The sequence below is a fragment of the Gavialis gangeticus genome, unplaced genomic scaffold, assembly GCF_001723915.1.
Source record: "Gavialis gangeticus isolate Ggan-Ray unplaced genomic scaffold, GavGan_comp1, whole genome shotgun sequence".
Lineage (NCBI taxonomy): Eukaryota > Metazoa > Chordata > Crocodylia > Gavialidae > Gavialis > Gavialis gangeticus.
Genome location: NW_017729024.1, coordinates 160,258,456 through 160,277,791, shown reverse-complemented (window position 1 = coordinate 160,277,791; position 19,336 = coordinate 160,258,456). Strand labels below are relative to the sequence as shown.

Below are 19,336 nucleotides of genomic sequence, written 5' to 3'. Positions count from 1 at the left end.
CCCCCCCCCCCCATGCTCAGACAGCTGCCCTCCCCACCTGCTGCTACTGCTTTTCCTGTAGCCCAGGGAACAAAGGAGCTTCAAAGCTGCTCCTGCTTGCTCCAGCGCAGGGGTGGGCTCTGCTGGGAAGAGTGACAGCAGCAGAAGTGATGGAAAGGTGGGTTCCCCCTTCCCACGCCCAGTTTCTGGGGGGAGACGCACCCCCGCTCAGCTCAGCTGCTATGGCTGTTCCTATACCAGCTGAGTCCAGCCCCCGCGTAGCCTGACCGGAGCCACAGGAGAGGCTTTTAAGCTTCCCCTGCCCAGGGCAGCAGAGAAAGCAGTAGCAGCAGGTTGGGGAAGGGCATGTGTATCTGAGAAGGAAGAGGAAGGGAGGGATTTTTACTTGCTTTGGGGACTTTTTAAAAGTCCCCAGAGGCTCCAGCACCATGGTGTGCCCACACCAGTGTGGGGGAGGGGAGCAGGCTGGGAGCAGGGGTTGCAGCCACCTTGCAGCTCCGGTAGCTGCTCCCACACCCCACCTTTCCCAAATCCTCCATCCACCGCTGCCTAGAGGCTTCAGTTTCAGAAGACTTCTGCCCCTAAAATTATCACTGCAGACTCCCCCAGCCCACAGTGGAAGGAGCCATGTTGAATCCAGTCCCAAGCCACACAGCGTAGTGGATCACTTCCTTCCTTTTGCATCATGCAGCTTGTTTAATTCCAAAGGATGGGTGACATGAGCTGGATGTGAACTGGACTTTCCCCAGCCTGAGCATGGAAAAGGAGGCTGTATCACGGCAGCCCAGTGCCCAACCTGGGTGCTGTGTTTAGTAAGGACAGCAGGCTCTTGGGCTGTGGTGGGTGAGGACAGACCTCTGGCTATTCAGCCAGCATGTTGGTGACCCCCACCCACTGCCCAAGGCTCCCCACCCAGGGGTTCCCAGCAGGATGGATCCCACATAGAAGCAGTGAGTTGACTCCATGTGCTGGGAGCTCTTGGCTGTTTGACTATAGACTAGCTGCTGGAGCAAGGATCTGGCAGATGCATTGCTTAGCCCTTATCCACCCTCAGCAGGGGGAACCTCAAAACCAAGGTCATGAAAGGCCCTAACTAAGAAAGGCTTGGAACAACAGGTGATGGGGCTGGCTCATGAGAGCACCATGTCTCTGGCAAAGAGAGGCCATGAGAGGGTGGGAAGTCATCTGATCCATTTCCTTTCTATCACGTGGCTGCCAAGTGCCCTGAGATAAGCTCCCCTTGGCTCATACACTGAGGATCACGGGGAGGAGGGTATTATATGTGGCCCATCACCTAGATGGAGTCCTGATATCATAAGACAGCCATTCCCCCAGTTCCCGGTTGGATTCCCCAGCTCCCCAGTATTTCCCCCAGCTCTTCTCCGGGGGCACAGGCCCACAGATGATGTGGGATGACAGTAGGCTGCTGCTGCCAGCTGGTGATGGCGGCAGCTCTGTGCTATTTCCCAAGCCGGCAGCAGCAGCTTGCTGAAACCCCATGTGCAGATCCAGGGACCGTTCCCCCTGGGAAAAGCTGAGGGGATAATTAGAGAGCTGGGGAATCAATCCAGGAGCTCTGGCTGACAGGTGGAGCTGCCCCAGCTCCCAGACAGTATGCAGTGCCCTGCTGAGCCACACTGCACCTGTGCCATGGGCAGCTGCCGTGCAGGTGTCAGGTGGGGGGAAGAGTCCCACACTGCCCTGCACTGTGTGGGGGGGACTCTGCCATGAGCACCCAGAGGCCCCAGTCACTGCTCCTACAGCTGGTGAGCGGGGATCTTTTTTTTTTTTAAAGTGCCGGGAGGCTGGGCCTGGTGGGGGCTGGGGCTGGGCAGGGCAGCCCTGCAGGCTTCTCCCAGGGCTCCTCTGGCTGTGCCTGCCTCTGCCCCAGCAGGGGGAACTGTGGGGACTCTACTTTGCTGCTGCTTGCCCAGCTAGTGTGTGTGGGGGGGTTGTGATGCAGGCAAGGCTCACTCCAGGCGGTAGCAGGGCAGAGTCCCCGCTCTCAGAGCTGCTGCACCCACATCAGTGTTGGAAGCAGGGTCTCTGCCCTGCTGCCACTTGCCAGCTGGTGCAGGAGGATGTGGGATGCAGGCGCAGCAGCGCTGGGAGCAGGGGCTATGCCCTGCTGCCACTTGCCCCCTTTTGCCTGGAGTGAGCTGTGCCCACATCCCACCCCTGCTCTGCCCCAGCCCTGCCCTGGCTGGGCAAGCGGCAGCAGGGCAGAGTCGCTGCTCCCAGTGCTGTCGTGTCTGCATCCCATGCCCCCTCTGCCCCCCTCCCCAAGTAACGTTCCCCCCGTCCCAGTTAGGCAGCTTGTCCCAGCCCCAATCCCTCCCTCCCTCATGCCCTTGCCCTCCCCACTTCCCCAACACCAACATACTTACCAGCTGGAGGCAGCTGTCAGCTGCCTGTTTAGTCTATGGCCAAATCTCCAAACCAGCTGAATCTTTTTCCAAAGCTTTTCCAAATCGATTTGTATGCTTCAAATCAATTTGGAGCTTTTACTTGGTCTCCTGATTCCATTCAGAGTAGGAGATTCAGTCCCCAAATTGGGCCAAATCCCCTTGGAATTGAATCAGCTACCTAAGCTTCGCACATCCCTACTTACTAGCACTCAAGACTGCGATCCTGAACTCCCTCTGCCCTGGGTGCCTGCAACCCAGTGTGAACCCAAGTGGTCCCAAGGCCAGGCCCAGCAATCAATTGTTTCCAGCCCTATGGCCACAAAGGAATCTGGAGCCTACTCCAGTATGGTCCTGGGACTGGGACTGACAATCAGCTGATTGCTGGTTCCAGCCATGGGGCTGCACAGGAGCTTGGAACTGGCTCTGGTTTGTCATCACCCTGCCACACATTTAATTTAAGGCACAATGGAAGCTAGCCACAAAAATATGACACATCTTTTGTAGTATATTTTTTGTGGCTGGTTACTATTAATTTCTTGAATGTGTGGAGGGTTACTATTTACAGCACAATTAACAAGTTAATTGCATCTTAAGTGGAATGTCTGCCAGGGGCCTTACTCCTAGTCAAGGAAAATGGAGTTCATCTGGCCCATCTCCATAGTAAAAAGAGTCAGAAAGAAGCTGAGCTGGGAGGTTGAAGGGTCACTGTTAGAAGAGAGATACTGCTCTCCATTTCCACAGAGTGGAAAAGAAATGGAAAGTGGACAGAAATTCAGACTAGCAGCAACTCAAATATCCCCAGGTCTCAAAGCACACCCTGATAAATACTTGGGTTTGTCTGATCAATGTGAACACCAATTTAGCTCATCTACCCTGAGAAACTGGCCAGATAATTGACTCCACAGGTGAGGAAATGACTGACACAGGAGGAAAATGGTAATTGCCCAATAGGCTGGCCTGAGTCTGTTCAGGAGTTAAAAATGCTTTTGTAATTTCTCACACCTCACCATGTGTCCCTAATATCCCCTTTTAATGGTTTCAGCGCAACACAGATGGTGCCTTCCTGACAGGGTGTCATAAAGAGAAGCAATTAGAAGTGGCAAGATTGTTTTTTATATACTTGCAACAGTAAGATGCTTTTTAGAGGGAGAAAAAGAAACACAGGGCAGCAGTTCCTTTGAGAAAAAGGAACCTAATCCTATGACACATTCTTCATTTCATAGGACTGTATGGCTTTACAGAGGATTTACATTGTCTAGGAAGTAATCAAGGTTACTTTGGTTTCCCTATGCAATTCTTAAGCTAACTTAAATGACATTTACTGGTTGAAAAAAAATGGAGCTCTGCATAATATCCAAAAGGCCACAAAGCAAGGTCTGCATATTCATTTTCTGTACTTCCAGCATGTGAATGATATGCAAAGCCACTGCAGATCTCAGTTTAAAACTATCTAGACAGAGACCTAAAGCATTCACTACAGTATTCACTGCTTCAAACAGAAATTCATTATACTTACAAGGAAGTTTTTCAATTTTGCTCTGTAGACATACACACTGCCATATTAGGACGGTATATGGATAGATTCTTACATTTTTATTTAAATAACTGTTTGCAGTCATGTAACATCATAAAAACAGTTCTTTAGATCATGAGTTTCATGTAACATGCAGTTTAGGAGCACATGTCCCAAATTCAGTAAAGCACATAGACAACTGGTTAGAAGCCAGGAGAAGAACACGGAAAGTAGTGGTATTGTACATCAAATATATCTTTACTAAAAAACTCAGGCTAATTAGAAAATTTAAAAGCTTGAGGCATCATCTTGTTCAATACTGAAGAAAAGTAGAATCTTTCATTTATAAAGCAAGCACGAACCCAAAGTGGAGGTAGTTAATTTAAACAACGTGTACAAATCATTTTTGTGCATTTCATAAAATAAATTAGTATTTTTCAGAGGAGCTTTTATTTTTACAATTTTAGGCCTTTTATTACAAAGTGATACATAATTTATTTGGCATATTTGTAAACCTATAATAAAAAGAAACATGGAACCTAGTTGAACTGTTTTTCCAAGTGACAAATCTAAATGCAAGGGGGCTATTTTCAGTTTGTTGGGATGAATTTTGGTAGGTAATGCATCTGTCAGTCTGTGTTTCAGGTGAGATGGCAAAACCCTGTTCTACCAGGCTATTGTACTTTGCTGAAGCCTGACATATCTGTAATAAAATTTCATTTTATTCCAAAAGAAAAAATATCCCTTCAACAGCTGTAAATGAAAATCCTATTTAAAGCAGGGAAAATAAAATATTTGAATGTTTGAAGATCCATATATTCAAACTAATTTTAAAGAGCAACTATTTATTCTCCACTTAATGTGTACAAATGTCTTTTAAAACAAAAAAGGCCAAATTCACAGGACTTTATTGTGCAAAACTTCCATTGATTTTTGGAAGAAACAGGCACCCCAAAGGACAAACAATTGTTATTTAAAAGCAAAATAATATTGAAGTGTGTATGTGTGCATGCATGTGCATACACACACAGAATTTAAATAATGATGTTTGCTTGGAAAAACATATAATAAATCTCTAGCAATCCCCCACCAAAAAGTTGATATGGTTCAGAGCAATCAGGAGGGCTGCAGCTTATTCATTTTGGCTGAATCCATCCATCCTTACATAAAGTCATAGTAATCCAGCCTCAAGATCATGACAGCTCACTGGGGGACATGCTTCTAGACTTGCTCTAGGCTATAGAGTTTCCACAGCTTCTATCTCAGCTTATGGCAAGAAATAGCTGCTGTGGTTCCCTTTGTAGTTGAACAATTAGCATTGAAAGGGCCTCTTTTATAGACCTGAAACCCGTATTCACAGGCAAAAAATACCATTTGGAGCTTGCATGTGAGAGTAAGATACTGAGACACTGTGAATTTGGTCATTTATCGTCTATCACCTCATGAGCTTTAAGTTAGCAGTGAATGCTGAACTCAAGTAAAGCTACTCCCAGCAAATCATAATAGGCCACATGCTCTCACCTGGCCAAGTTCAGTACAGGACGAGACAGCAGAAGGCAGGGCAGGGTGGCACCTTATGGCATTTTTAAACGTGCTCAGGGGGGCGCTTTAATTAGAGCAGCTCTGAGAGCTACTCTAATTAAAGTGCCCGTAGCATCTCATGTATCAGCGTCCTTGTGTTTCAAAATGGTGGTGAGAGTGCTTGAACTAAAGCTCGTTCAATGAGCTTTAGTTTAAGTGTTCCCACTGCCATTTTGAAGTGCGTGGACACTGATATACAAGGCGTGGAGGCTGGCTGGAACACAGTAATTACCACGTTCGCTCTGATGTGCTGAAATTACAGTGCATCGGAGCAGCCTCGCAGCACATCTACAGACACTAATTCAGAGAGGCATGAGCTTTCAGAGGCAACAGTTGTGAGGACTCGTCATTAGATCTATCACATCGAATGAAATAGGTTGTTGCCCAAAAAAGTTCATGCCTTGCTGAACCAATTAGTCCAGGGGTGGGCAAAATGCGTCTGGGGGGCCAGGTGCGGCCTGCCAAGCCATTCTATCCGGCCTGCGAGGCCCTTACAAAATTTAGAAAATTAATATTTTCTGCCCTGGGCTGCCTGTCATGCGGCCTATGATAGCATGCCAAAACTCACTAAGTGGCCCTCTGCCCAAAATAATTGCCCACCCCTGAATTAGTCTCTAAGGTGCCACCCTGCCCTGCCTTCTGCCTGACTTACAACTAACCACCTCTTCACAGGAAGAGGTATGAGCAGCCAAAGGTTGTTTAAATCTTGATCCTCAGACTCTGGACTGTCTCAAATCTCTAATGCTATTTAAAGCAGCCTAACAACTGCTCCAAGTTGTGCCTGGCTGCCTATGGTCTTAAGTAAACATTGAGAGTGTCATGAACAAGTGGTGTACACTGCTGCTCTGGACACTATCTTTTCTCTGTCTACACCCTCTAACTTTTCAGCTATAAATCACCCAGGGACGTGAACGACTGGTGCCTCCTGTGACTTGGGGGGCACCATGGCAGCAAGTTGTGAGCGGGGACTGCACACAGTGTCGGTGGCAGCAGGTGAGGACTGCCGACAGCCGCCACCAGTGGTGTCAGCGGCAAGCAGGGACTGCCCACAGACACTGCCACCTGCATTGGTGGCAAGGGGGAGTGGGTGCAAGCAGCGACCGCCTGCAGAACCTGGCGGTGGCCAATCTAAGGGGGGGCGTGTGCCCCCCCATGCATTGCCTATGCCCAGGGATTTCCACTACACAAGGAAAATCCTATAGGGGATGGTTCCTCAGACTTTTTGACAACTGACAAAACAAAAAAGGCCTGTAGCCGGGCTGAGTGTCTGGCCCCTATTTACTTAGTAATAGGGGAAAAAAATTGGCTCAGATAACTGCTATTTGTGTAAAGAAGGAGAGCATGTTTGATCCTAACTAATTACCAGATTCACAGCTAGAAAATCAAAATGCAAAAGAAGCCCATTGAGAGACAGATTTTGTATTTTCAGACCACACATATACACACACACTCTCCCCTTAGAAACATTTCAATTTTCCTTTTGCAAACTTGATATTTTCACTGTGGTAATCCCTTACCCAGAAAACACTGTAAACTCTACAATAAAATTAGCTTGTTATCCAAAGTGAATCAAAGATTTTAGGGGTGTTCACTCTACATACAACCATGAACATAAACACACACAAACCTTATATACTGTATTTCATAATAGTGGCTTTTGGAAAAAAAGAAAAAAAAAACTAACCACACTCCGAAGTCCTGCCACTGTGAAAGTCACACAGATGGAAGGGCTGATCAATAAACAGGCTTCTCCCTGGCCCACAGTTATTATGCAAGGACTCTACTGCCCAGATTATATGTGGCTTTCCACAACTCCCCAGGCCTGGAAAGCCATGACTGTTGGCTATGCTGCATACAACACTGTACTGGGAAAAGCCTGGCTCAGTGAACAAAACCAGAGGTTACCCACTGAAGAATATGACGCCATTCAGGATCGGTCTGAGAGGAAGGGGAGCTCATGTACTCCAAATATATTTCCTACCACTCGCACAACACAGTTCTCTATGCTCAGTTTGTCCCTCTTCCCTTCTCCACCAGGCCAAGATGGCTGTGAATGTTCGGTAGGTGTCTCCTGTATGTGATCTAATTGGAAAAGTGACATCTTGGTTTCATTGTATTTTCCTTTAGCAAATAAAATCACTTCTTCCATGAAGGGAGGGTCACCAGTAAGCCTAGCTATTTTGGTGTACTTACAGGCACTTCCTCTTGCAGTTACCAGTGAAATCAGGAGCCCCTGGTTGTAATGGGGGAAGCTGCCACACATTGGCTGTGTCTACTGTGCAGTAGTAATGAGCTGCTGCGTAGTCAGCAAGCATCTTGGGTAGATATGGCCTCTAAGTATATGGACCAATCCTCAATCCTTGCCTTAATCTCCATTTTGACTGGGTAGTCCCTCTCCGACTCCTCAGGTCATGTCTCTGACTTCAGAAAGTGACAGTTCAGTGTTGGAAAATGTACCGTTAAAACTTCCCTCTGGTTCTGGGAAAAGTCCAGCTTTGGCCCTTGTGCAAGGGCTGCAAGAGACCTCATTCTTATCTCTGATCAGCATCATGCAGCAAATTCTACTGGAGCAGCAAACAGGCCAGCAGAGGAGAGGACAGTTTGGCCTACACAACCTACAATTCAGCCTAGTTTAACAACAACAACTAATATTAGAAATAGGGCTTATGTCACATCCTTCATATTTTATAGTCTCATTTCATATTTCATATAGAAATTGTATTTCATACAGAAATGGTGGCTTCGCTGAATTTTTCCTTCTGCCTCAGCGGAAGGAAACAGTGAAATTAGGTAGATAAATAGGACTGGGAGGTTAGAAAATGTTTTACTTTAACCTTGTTATAGAAAAATAGTCTTTAAAAATATACTGTTAAACAAATGGGCTTGTACTAAAGTAGACTTTTCTGTTATGTACAGTAAGGCAGTGTATCAGGTCACATCCTGCTGGGCTTTGTCTTTCAATATATGCAAAACTTTGTTTGGCTTTATCTGACTAACAGGTGGATGTGGTGCACAATTATCTGACATACAAAAATGAAGCAGAACAATAGCTTTAGAATGATTCACTACTTTGCAATAAATTCCTCAAATATATTATTTTTTACACATGAAATTTCAACATTTGAAAAACTAGTGCTTTCATTTTAAGAATTTAAAAAAAATACAAAGACAAACTGAAACTAGTATTCATAAAGCTTAAAAAAACCAGAAGTATGTGGTATGTACCATCACATTACTTGATAGTAGTTAATTAGCAAGAAGGAATTGCAAGGACAACTATGGCATATCAATTCCTACCATTTTGTATCTTGTTGAACTGCAAAATTTAGCTGGCTTTAAATCAAGCAATAGATGTGCAAATCATTTGTTAACAATATAGTTTTTCATGGCACATTACATCCACTTCTTTCCATTCTACTTCAGGAATCTTGATCTAAGGTTGAATTCTGCTCAACCTAAAAATCCTGTCATTTTCTTTGTAGCACACTTGTTAGAACAGATTTGGTACAAAGCTGTGTCATGTGCTTTTGCTCTGCTGTACTTACCTATTAACAAAAAACTATGTAAAAATCACAACTGAAAATGGAATAAAATTTACTTTACAATCAGTTAGTAGCTAGTAGCCTGACTGATTGACCAGGATGCATAAAAAGGGGTAAGCTACAACTGGGCTTTAGGAGGGTAATCCTAAAGCACATACTTGACCATTTTATGTTGATTGCATTTAATTTACACTGTAGTGTTACCTGAAGAAAAAGAATCAAACTTTCAATTTGTTAAAGGAACACATAAAAGAAGATGGATCCATGTAGTCTAGCCCACCAGTCTGATTTTTGCACTCTATTGGTGCTGTAAGACAATAGCTCATATTTTTCTCTGCTTGATCCTGTTGAAGGCTCTGAGCAGGTTCTTGGGGAGGTTCTTGAAACACAGGTGTGGGCTGAACTCTTGCATCTGGTATCAGTACTAGAAGGTTGCTGTCCACAACTCTTGAGACCTTTGTATATTCTTTGCTTATTCCAGGGTTATTATATTTTTCAGTTTTGTCACTGTTTTGTTTGTGTTTCAGTAATACTGAAAGTGCCCCATCATGGTTGACTTTGTGAACCTCTACATAATCCAGTAGTTTACCAGGCAAAAAAGGTGACTTCTCATTGGACAGCAACTGCACAGCATCTTGCCCAGCACTGGAATGCAAATTCTGCATTTCCTCCTGTCTATCCATGTTTTCCGAACTGATAGTTTCAATGGTGTTAGAATATTGCAATTGATGCTTTTCTTCATTTCCCCTTAACAGTGACACAACATTCCTGTTCACAGAACCAGTGTTCCTCTTATTGTCATCTGCACTGTTGGGGCAGGAGAATTTCAGAGCCTGATTGTTCAGTAGTTGAGCTCCAGGCCACGTCGATGATTTTGGACTACTAGTGTTAGAACAGAGCATGTTCCCTTCTACCTTTGTGCTCTCTATTTCCCACCTGTTATTTTTTGCAAAATTTTCTTGAATTTCACCAATATTTGGTGTCTGAAATGCTGGTGCAGGGATTCTGGCTTCCCTGCACCTCTCAGACAGCAGGGAAGGGCTGTCGCAGCTCCCTCGTCCTGAATCACTGTCCATTTCCTTGTGCACCAACTTCATATTTTTACTGGAATGACCCTTGTCATGACTTGGCATGAGCTGCTGATCCTCGCTGTCATCTACCTCCAGGAACTCTATCAGCAGGTCCTGAGAGTTTGATGTTGGAGGGAAACCCTGGCAACCAAGAGCGCTCAGTAATTCCTCTGATTTCCCTGTCTGATGGGATAACAATAATATACATTGGTGCCACGTTTACTGCTAAGCTCAGGATTTATATTTTATTGACATTTCTCTCCCCCACTGATTGACAACTGCCATTAGTTTACTGCATCACAGGGAAAACATTTCAGTGTTTGAAAGCTGTAGTCACACTAATGGGTGCAGTGATACTGCTAGGGCTAACAAGAGAATGGCAGAATGCCAGGTGCTGACAAAAGTGACTTGTTGTGCGATCAGCCCCCTGAAAGTGCTCTACAGCCATGCCCTGACAGAAGTGCATGGCTGCAGAGTGCTTTAAAAGTGCCCATTCATGCAACAAATGAGCCTTCATTATATGAAGATTCAGATGAAGGTGCTACAAAGCAGAGCGCCTTCATTAGCTTCTGTCAGTGCCTGCCCAGAAGCATGACTGGGCTCATGCGGCCCAGCCCTGCCCCTGGTGCTGTCTTCCGGATGGGAGGGGAGAAGGGAGGGGAGTCAGCTTGGTCTGGGGTTTGCCCAGCCAGGGAGGTTGGACTGGAGCACCTCTGAGGTGGGGGGTTCCAATCCATCTGTGCCCCCCTCCAACGCAAGCTGGAGCAAACCCCAGACCAAGCTCCCTCCCTTCCCTTCTCCCCCTCCCATCCTGAAGACAGCATTGGAGCTAAGCAGCAGGGGCGAGGGCTAGGGGTGAGAGGCTGTAGACATGCAGCTGGCTCCAAAGTGGAGCTTGATCCCTCAACCCTCGCCCTGTCGTCTCTCCCAACAACCCAACACAGAATGCCTGTTGGGTTGGGGAGGAAGCCTTGCTGTAACTCATGGCACTTCCTGTGAAGCGTCATGAGTTACAGCAGGGAACTGCTGCACATCTTTCAATACCTACAAGGACCTCCCACTCCCTGGTCAGGGGCCAAACACAATCCCACAACTCACAAATAAAAAACAGGGGAATCTAGTGCTGACAATGGAAGTACGCTATCAAATGGGGTGGCAAGGGACAGAATGAAGCAGGACTGTGGTCCAGCCACCTCCCCCTCCCTGGACAGTGGAGTATTGTGAGAACAATTTGTATCCTATACAAATAATTAGCAAGGGCTACTCAGACTTTCTGCTGGCACCAGCCTCACATACAGTGTCTCTGAGGAGCAAGAGGTGCTGGTACATAGCTCCCTCATACCCTAATGCAGACACTAGCTTAAAGGCCCAGTTTTGCCTGCTTGGCTGTTTTACTTATTCTTAAAGCTGATTATGGGTATAATACCTCTCCTTATGGTTAAAGCTTGCTATTGTGTTAAGTGCAATTGCCAACTTCGTTGGGTTCATTATTGCAAACACTGGACAAAGTAGACATCTCTGGACCCACCTCTAGCAGATGCGTATCAAAGCCTTTTATCTTTGGCCCTGGAACCGGTGGCAGGATGCAGGATACCATACTGAAAAACAAAAGTAGAGAATATAAGCAGCATAAGTACAGGCCCTATCATTCCAATAATTAACCTGTTTCTATAGCATAAGCTTAAAGTTTCAGACACTTCTAATGCATTTATTACCTTCTTTATTACTTGATACTTTCAAAGCCCAGAGTTGCTTACTGAGTTAGCTGGAGCTTAGTGAACAACTTAAGTGCATCTACACTGCTATACATCTACACAGGAAAGAGAATCCTGCAAACACTGAGGTAAAGTTAATCAAATGTAACAAATGCATTAATACTGAGCGTCTCCACGTGTGCATTTACTGCGTAGTAGCTGAAATTACAGCACAGTACAGGCATGTGTCTGCATGTGCACACCTGTACTGCGCAGTAAATATGGCAACTTACGTCAACTTGAGTGTAAATCTGATACCTGCATCATACAAATATCAAATTTATGCCCAATTAATTACTCCACAGTAATGTACGTGCAGATGCATTACTGTGCAGTAACCCAGGGGTTAACTAAGCACTGGGGGCCAGCCTGAGCACTATCTGCTGCCCTCTTTTAAAAAATTCTAGATCCATCTATGGCAATATTCATATATGGGGAGAGTCCAAGGGATGGCTTCTTCCCTATCCCCCATTGTGCTCCCAAGGGGACAGGAAGGTTGGAAGAAGACAGGTCCTGACCCTACCCAATGGCTGTAAGTAAGAGTATAACTCTGGACCGCAGCGTAGCTCTGGATCACCACAGTGGGAACAGCTGGATTTACATTCTGTTACTACAGAAAAGCATGCACAAAACACCTCTGGTACTTTGCTGCAGCAGCTACCCAGCAAACATACTTCTCTTGTGCTGGGCACTCAGTACGGTGGGTACCAAGACAGAAACAAAGGTAAAAACCACAACAGCAGCTTGCTTATTCCTGCAGAAGCAGCAATGCTTCCAAATGTAATGTTTGCCAAAGGAGTTGAAAAAAACTGAGCAGAGAGGTCAGGCCTGGATGTGCACCAGGCACAGCTTCAGAGTGACCTTTACATCAGGGGAGGATCTGCCCTATGCTTTCTAGATCTGTTTCTAGAGCCCTCTCCAGACCTTTCATTGTTATGGGTAAAAAGCACATTTTGTGCAGCTTTCTGTACCATCAATCAAGTTATCCTGTGATAAAAACAGCAAACCCACAACAACTTATATGCATCTGCCTCAGAATGACATTTTTCCCCTGGTGACATTTTTCCCCTCCCACCCCCACTCCCTGCTGCAACTGGGGCAGGGCCTGTGGTGGGGGAGTTCTGGATCCATTCTTGGCTTACAGCATGGAAAAAAGGCACCAAACAAACCCCAAACAAACAAACAACAACTTTGGGCACAAAATGAACTGGGTGTGTTGCTGCTCTGCAGTCCCAGTGCAAGGGAGATGGAGAGGTGGTAAGTCTCGCTCCAGACAGCCAGTGAGTACTTTGCTCTGTGCTCAGCTGCCCATGAGGACTTCCAGAAACAGGGGCTGCCATGGCAGAGGTGGAGGTGTTCACTGGGGGAGCAGCTCACCAGCTCCCCCAGCTAGCATGTCATGGCAGTGCCAGATCATGCACCACTTTTTTCCCCTAAAGTAAGACAGGCCCTTTCACATCTGGCCGCACACAATCCACAAGTTTCCATCACACAACAAGCTACATACAGGTCCAATCACACAATAAAATTAACATGTGGAATGCCCCCCCACCCAAACAGTGTGATATAAGACATATTAAAAGCTTATTTTTAAATGTTTTTTAACTGGGCCTTTCTACCACAGACAAAACCTTGAGTGGTGACTTACCTATAGCCTTTTAAAACCATCATCCAGATCATGATTAAACAAATGACAGATGACAATAGGCCCACAAAGATCCATATGATTAGATCCTTCATTCTGAAGTCTAGCAAGAATAAACAGGAATACTTCAATTATATGCAGCCTAACAAATCAAGATGGGAGTGTTCAGAAGTTTGTAAATGTCTCCAATCTTTAAAATGTCTATAAACGCAAACTCAAGGCTTGTGGTTTGAAGTCATCTCTAGGACATGCTGATCTAACATTGCATATTGGTGCTTGATATTTAATCTGTTCTTGTCCTCAAGGCAAAGTGCAGGAAATAAAATCCCTGTGAGAAGAACTATGCAAGACTGAAACATACCCGAGCAGGGAAACTGTACCACAATTAGAAACAGCAACAGAGGACAGAAACCAAGGGAAGAATCTATGCCAGGTCTAAAACTGCTTCTGTCAGTATTTAAGGTGTTTCACATTCAAATTATGTATCAAATCATTAATGAAATGAGAAGGCGGGGTAATATGAGCTATATGGCTTTTAGACTTTCTAATGGTACACAAAACATCTTTATTTTTAGGCCACCAGGTCAAATGCAATCCAGGGAGGCTGTGTCTAAGAGATGTCATCCTTCCAAGGGTAACGGCCATTTTTTGTCCAAGCAAGTCTTAGTGCAGTTCTCAGTGGACAAGTATCCATCCATCAAAAATCTCCACCCTGAAGCTCACTGAATAGCACCCTTGTCAGCAGAGTGACCAAGTTTTCAATGGGTAAGGAAAACGAATCACCTGCTTACTATCAAACTGAAGGAAAGTGTGCAGGCCATATAGGGAACCTGGCAGATCAGTTACCTTTGGATTGTTTTTATCTGTCCTATAGGTAATGCAGCACTTCAGACCTTCAGGCTGCACAGCTAACAAAATACTAAAAGCACTTATTAAAAAAAAAAAAGGTGATGTCCAGTCACTCACCACTGGGAAGCTGAATATACTTTTCTTGGCTCCATTCACTCCAGGCTCCATGATGGTCTGGTTTGCAATGAACCTGTACTATGTACTTATTTCCGGGATTTAAACTAAATATCTTATATTGTGTTTGTTGTCCAACTAAAAAAGTCTGGAAACAAATAAAAAAGACAAAAAACTCATATAAACATGAGGCATTTTGCTCTGAGAGTAATAGATTACTTGAAATTTGACAACAAAGGAATGAGCTTGTAGAATAAATATTACTGCAACTAGATAGCAACATTAGGAATTGCAATATGGGAACAGAATAAAGGTCTCTTTAAATAGCCACTTCTCAGCGTTATAAGAGATTACCATGAGAATGAATTCTAGCTCTGGAGCAGACATTCCCCGGGGGTAGACCCTCTGCTTTCTCCTAGTTTTATTTTGAACGGTGGCTACTAAAAACAGCATCCAAGAAGGAGTTAGCAAGAAAGCAGCACCCTCTCAACACCTGGGGAACTTTGATATTGAAGTTTTCAACTGGGAATTTTGGAAACATGAATGATGAAAGGGCCGAGAGGTCCAAGGAGATTTGCACAAGCAGAGAGAGAAGCAAAGCTGTTGAGAAGAGAGAAAGCTGAGAAGTCTACAAAGCTGAGGAAACTTGGAGAGATGCCCGTAAGTAGTAAAAGCAACAGGAAAAATTGTGAGCTGGGAATTCCACACAAACCATTTCCAGATTTAATGACATGGAAAGGCAAAAGCTTGCGCATACTGTGTCATTGCTATATGGCTTGGCAACAATTTTCTAGCAATTCCTTGCACAGATAGAACTTATTTTACCTAAATTAATCATTTTTATTAGTATAACGTCCAGGATTTGGACTAGATTACTATGGTACATAACATTCCCTACCCCTCAAACATAGGGCTACATCCTAGTTAAGCAGGAAATGACTATTTGAAATGGATAAGAAGCAGTCAATGTTCAAAATCACCACCATTAAATATTTGGCTTCCAGTTACCACACAGAGGCACCTGAAACATTATTGCCATTTCTTCTGCAGGAAAATACTATGATCCTCTTACAGAGCAACCAAGAATTCATTTTGGGAAGGGCTGTATTATTGATGGCGTATGCTATATAACAATCTCGTTGACCAGAGCACGCGCATGCACACACATGTTTGGGATTGCTTTACCTCCCACTCTTCCCCTTCTGTTTTTAGTCGCAACTCATATATAAGAGTAAGCCAACCCGATCTGACATCAGCCAATGGAGGGGGAGACCATTTCACAAGCAGATACGGTTTTCCATCTTGTATTCCTACTGCTGGGATCACGTTCATAGGAGGGTCTGGTTGCACTGTAAAAATGAGATCAGAAGTGGAGGGTCTGAATTCCTTTTTCCTTGTTACTTGTCAAGTGTGGGTGTTAAATGCCATCAGCACGTACAAAATGCCATCAGTGGTATAAATGGATAGAGCAAATTCTGATTTGGCAACATTTTACACTTAGTTGCCACCTCCAATTTGTCTAGTTCCTTCAAGTTCATTTTTGTGCTCTGGGGGTTTTTTTGTTGCTTTTTTTTTATTATGAAGGTCATGATCCTTTTACCATGACAGTCAGAAGACATATCTCTGAATGTGCAAAATAAGCAGATTTTGATAACTAAGTAGGTGTCATGTTTACATAATCACTTCTCCCACATCAACATCAGAGAATACAAGAGAGCATTCCCAAGTGAACAAACAGTATGTAGAATTAACAGGCATGAGTTGGTGACCAGTGACAATATTGTGGGTTTATTTAAATTTAGAGAAATTGAACCCATATTCCAGCCACAGTCAGCAGCATTACAGCCACATCAGTTCAAACAGCCAGTATACACAGACAAAGCTTAGGTATTTTTACCAGTCTGACAAAAACCTGCACCAAGGAAGTATTTATGACATTTTGGTAAAAATGCCTGAGCCTTGTGTACAGTTGTACATATGGTTTTGCTAGGATAATTGAGTTACACTACTACTGGCAAACAGGAAAAAAAATTACCAATAGAGATGGACTCTTAAACCACTCCTTCCCCTTGAAATATTCATGTGTGCGCTCAGTTATCCATCTCAGGCAAAAAAAGTCAGGAAATTATTATTAGAAAATGCTACCCATGTGCAGGATCCTATACTCTCGCCCAACTTGACAAAGCCATGTAAAATAACCCTAAATTGCTAACATTTCCTAATAAAGTTTAAAATCTGTTATACACCAGTAACTGTTGTGTTTTTCACTTCTGTGATGTTTAGGGTAACAACAAATAGAAGTAACCTAAAACTGTTCAAAGGACTACAGGGACTGTAACTGTATGTCATCGATTTAAAGTCAATGCAATTCCGCACAGCTTTATATATTTTTCAATGGTTTTAACTTTGATGTCACATTGTATAAAGTATATTTTTGTAGATGGACCGGGACCAGAACTCTGAATCCCAAAGTCACGAACTCTGGATTTATAGCTTTAGCTCCATTTTTAAAAAAATCTTTGTCTCTTACCTATATAAGTCACATCCACATAATGAGGATCAGAAATGCTACTTCCCATCCTGTTGGTTGCCTTTACAGTGATATTATATATTGTCCAGAGTGAGGTGTGCTTTTTATCAAAGTAGCAGGAATTGGGGCCAGCAGTTCTGTAATCTGGACATTCATTGATGAGTTCTTCTCTGAAATCAAATAAACCAAGGATATCACACAAAATACGTGAATTTTACTTTTTCTTATTACCAGTGCCACTGAGGACCAGGTTCTGTCCATTCATGCTCTGGGAGATGGCAAGATGGCTTGGAGAGCTGCTTCCAGGCCATAAGGCAAGGTTTATCCTCTGGAATTCAAGAAAGTACAGCTGGCCCTAAACATGGAGATGATTTGCACACCATTGCCCCAAGATGGTGCAGTCAATCAGCTCTGGTGGTATCCAGCTAGAGTAAGGGTTATCTGGCTTGCAGCTATAGTATTTCCTTTCAGAGAAGCAGCAAAGTGATTCCTACTTCCTGGCTCCTGCCTCTTTGGAATAGCAGATTGAAGGGGGCCTGCAACAGGGTGATCTCTCCTTTTAAGAAAGAACAGGAAGCTCTGTTGAGAAAGCCCAGCCGCAGGACATTTGGATAGGCAGGGATTGTCCTGCGAGGAGCTTTAAAAGCTCCCAGAAGAGTAAGCAAAAGAAGCAGCAGCAAGTTGTGAGCACAGCAGCTTGCTACAAGGAGGGGCAAGGGTGCTGTGCTGGGGCCAGCACCCCAAGGCTCCCCTCCTACTGCCTGGGACAAGTCTGGCTTTTTTCATTTGTTTCCTTGTTGGTTGCTTAAAGACTGTGTTTTATGTGGCAAGACAGGCTGAGGAGCACCTCAGGGAGCAAAAACTACCTGCAGAAGGCAGCAGGCTAGGCAACTTGCTTAAAAATTAAACAAATTACAAATTTGTAAATGAAGCAAATGACAATTTTGCAAAGCGTTACAAATGAGCACCCCAAATGCTCATTTTACCCTCCAAATTAATTTAGTCGCTGTGAGATACTATCAAAATGTGCTTTGTGTATCTTTCCCCCATGCCCGAAGTTTACTTCAGCATTTTTAACACATGCGCCTCAATAATTCAGTTTTTGCTGCTTTCCATGTCACCAAAATGCCATTTATCGCTATTCCCCTCTCCTGGCTCAGCTCATTTCTAAAACATGTACCAATTTCTAGGGTTCCCCTGTGAAACAGGAGGATGTCCACATAGGCACCATGCTCTGATCCTCAACGAGTGGATCTGTAACTGTCCCTTTCCTCAATGACTCTGCTCTCCAGTTAGCTCTGGGCCGAAAACTGAGCAGTGCTGGGTTGAGCCACAATTAGCTCACCTCACACAGTTAACAAAATACTGAACAGAGTTTTATTAATGAATTTTTGGATCTTGACTCTGGTACCCAGGGTTAGAGCACAGCTACAGCATTGCAGGGAAATCTATTTTGTGCGACTTCATCCCACCATTGCCTGTGAAAGAGATGGCAATCATTCAAACAGGTCATTCTGGGTAGTTCAGTCTCTTGGGATCCCTTTGGCCCTAGAGCCAAAATCTGTACCACAAACTCTCCTTGGGTCCTTGTGGTGCCAGAGCATTTTTCAAAGCAAAGCATCTTGAAACAGAAACCTGGCTGCATAAAAAAGTGACATTGTTAGTACTGCTTCATAATACAAAGATCTGAAATTATTTTTTCTTTACCTGACAATTAAAAGCAAACAAACTCGGTACATACAAATAGAGTAAGGCAATAGCTACAGAATAATTATTCACAGCTTCTTACCCTTCCTTGTAGTAGCTCAGAGTGTAGTTGGTCGGAAGTCCTCCATCTGAGCCAGGCTTCCACCAGCAAGTAAAAGTTTCCTTTTCTGGAGAGCGACACCTCATTATTTCCGGCTTTCCAGGAGCTGATTGTCCTGCAGAAACATAGAAATGATCTTACTAAGATAGAGAGACACAGCCAGAAGGTCTTTAGATTATTTCACATAAGACACTCATTTCTTTTTTTATTGTCATCCCTCTACAGGCTATCTCAACATCTGTGTTAAGGGGAAGACAACACCATAGGCGTGTACATTTTTCTTTTAAACAATTTGCCCATGTGTTTGTATCCTTGTCTACATTTTTCTTCTCCTCTGGAGCCCCAGTAGAGGCTGTACTGATTTCTAAGATAACAGGAAGGAAGCACACATATTCTGTATTTAGTGACCCTATACCTGATACCTAGAGATCTCGACTACTTGTTTGAACACAGACAAGGCAGGCTTTTTTGTTACACGTTTCCTGTCTCACTCAAGTTACCAGAGACTTGAGCTGAGAGCTTA

At 44.2% G+C, this 19,336-nt stretch overlaps 1 protein-coding gene across 4 annotated transcripts in view; it reads right to left on the bottom strand.

Moving 5' to 3' along the window:
- Positions 1–7,162: 7,162 nt before the first annotated feature.
- Positions 7,163–19,336, bottom strand: part of PRLR (prolactin receptor) — a 210,787-nt gene continuing 198,613 nt past the window's right edge. For all 4 annotated transcript variants that reach the window (XM_019517974.1, XM_019517976.1, XM_019517975.1 and 1 more), the window contains 7 exons: positions 18,796–18,928; positions 17,007–17,176; positions 15,662–15,825; positions 14,480–14,624; positions 13,517–13,616; positions 11,643–11,712; positions 7,163–10,297 (listed from right to left, as the gene is read on the bottom strand). In XM_019517974.1, coding sequence (XP_019373519.1) covers positions 9,263–10,297; positions 11,643–11,712; positions 13,517–13,616; positions 14,480–14,624; positions 15,662–15,825; positions 17,007–17,176; positions 18,796–18,928 — 1,817 coding nt within the window. In that variant the 3' untranslated portion in view covers positions 7,163–9,262. The remainder of the gene's footprint in view (positions 10,298–11,642; positions 11,713–13,516; positions 13,617–14,479; positions 14,625–15,661; positions 15,826–17,006; positions 17,177–18,795; positions 18,929–19,336) is intronic.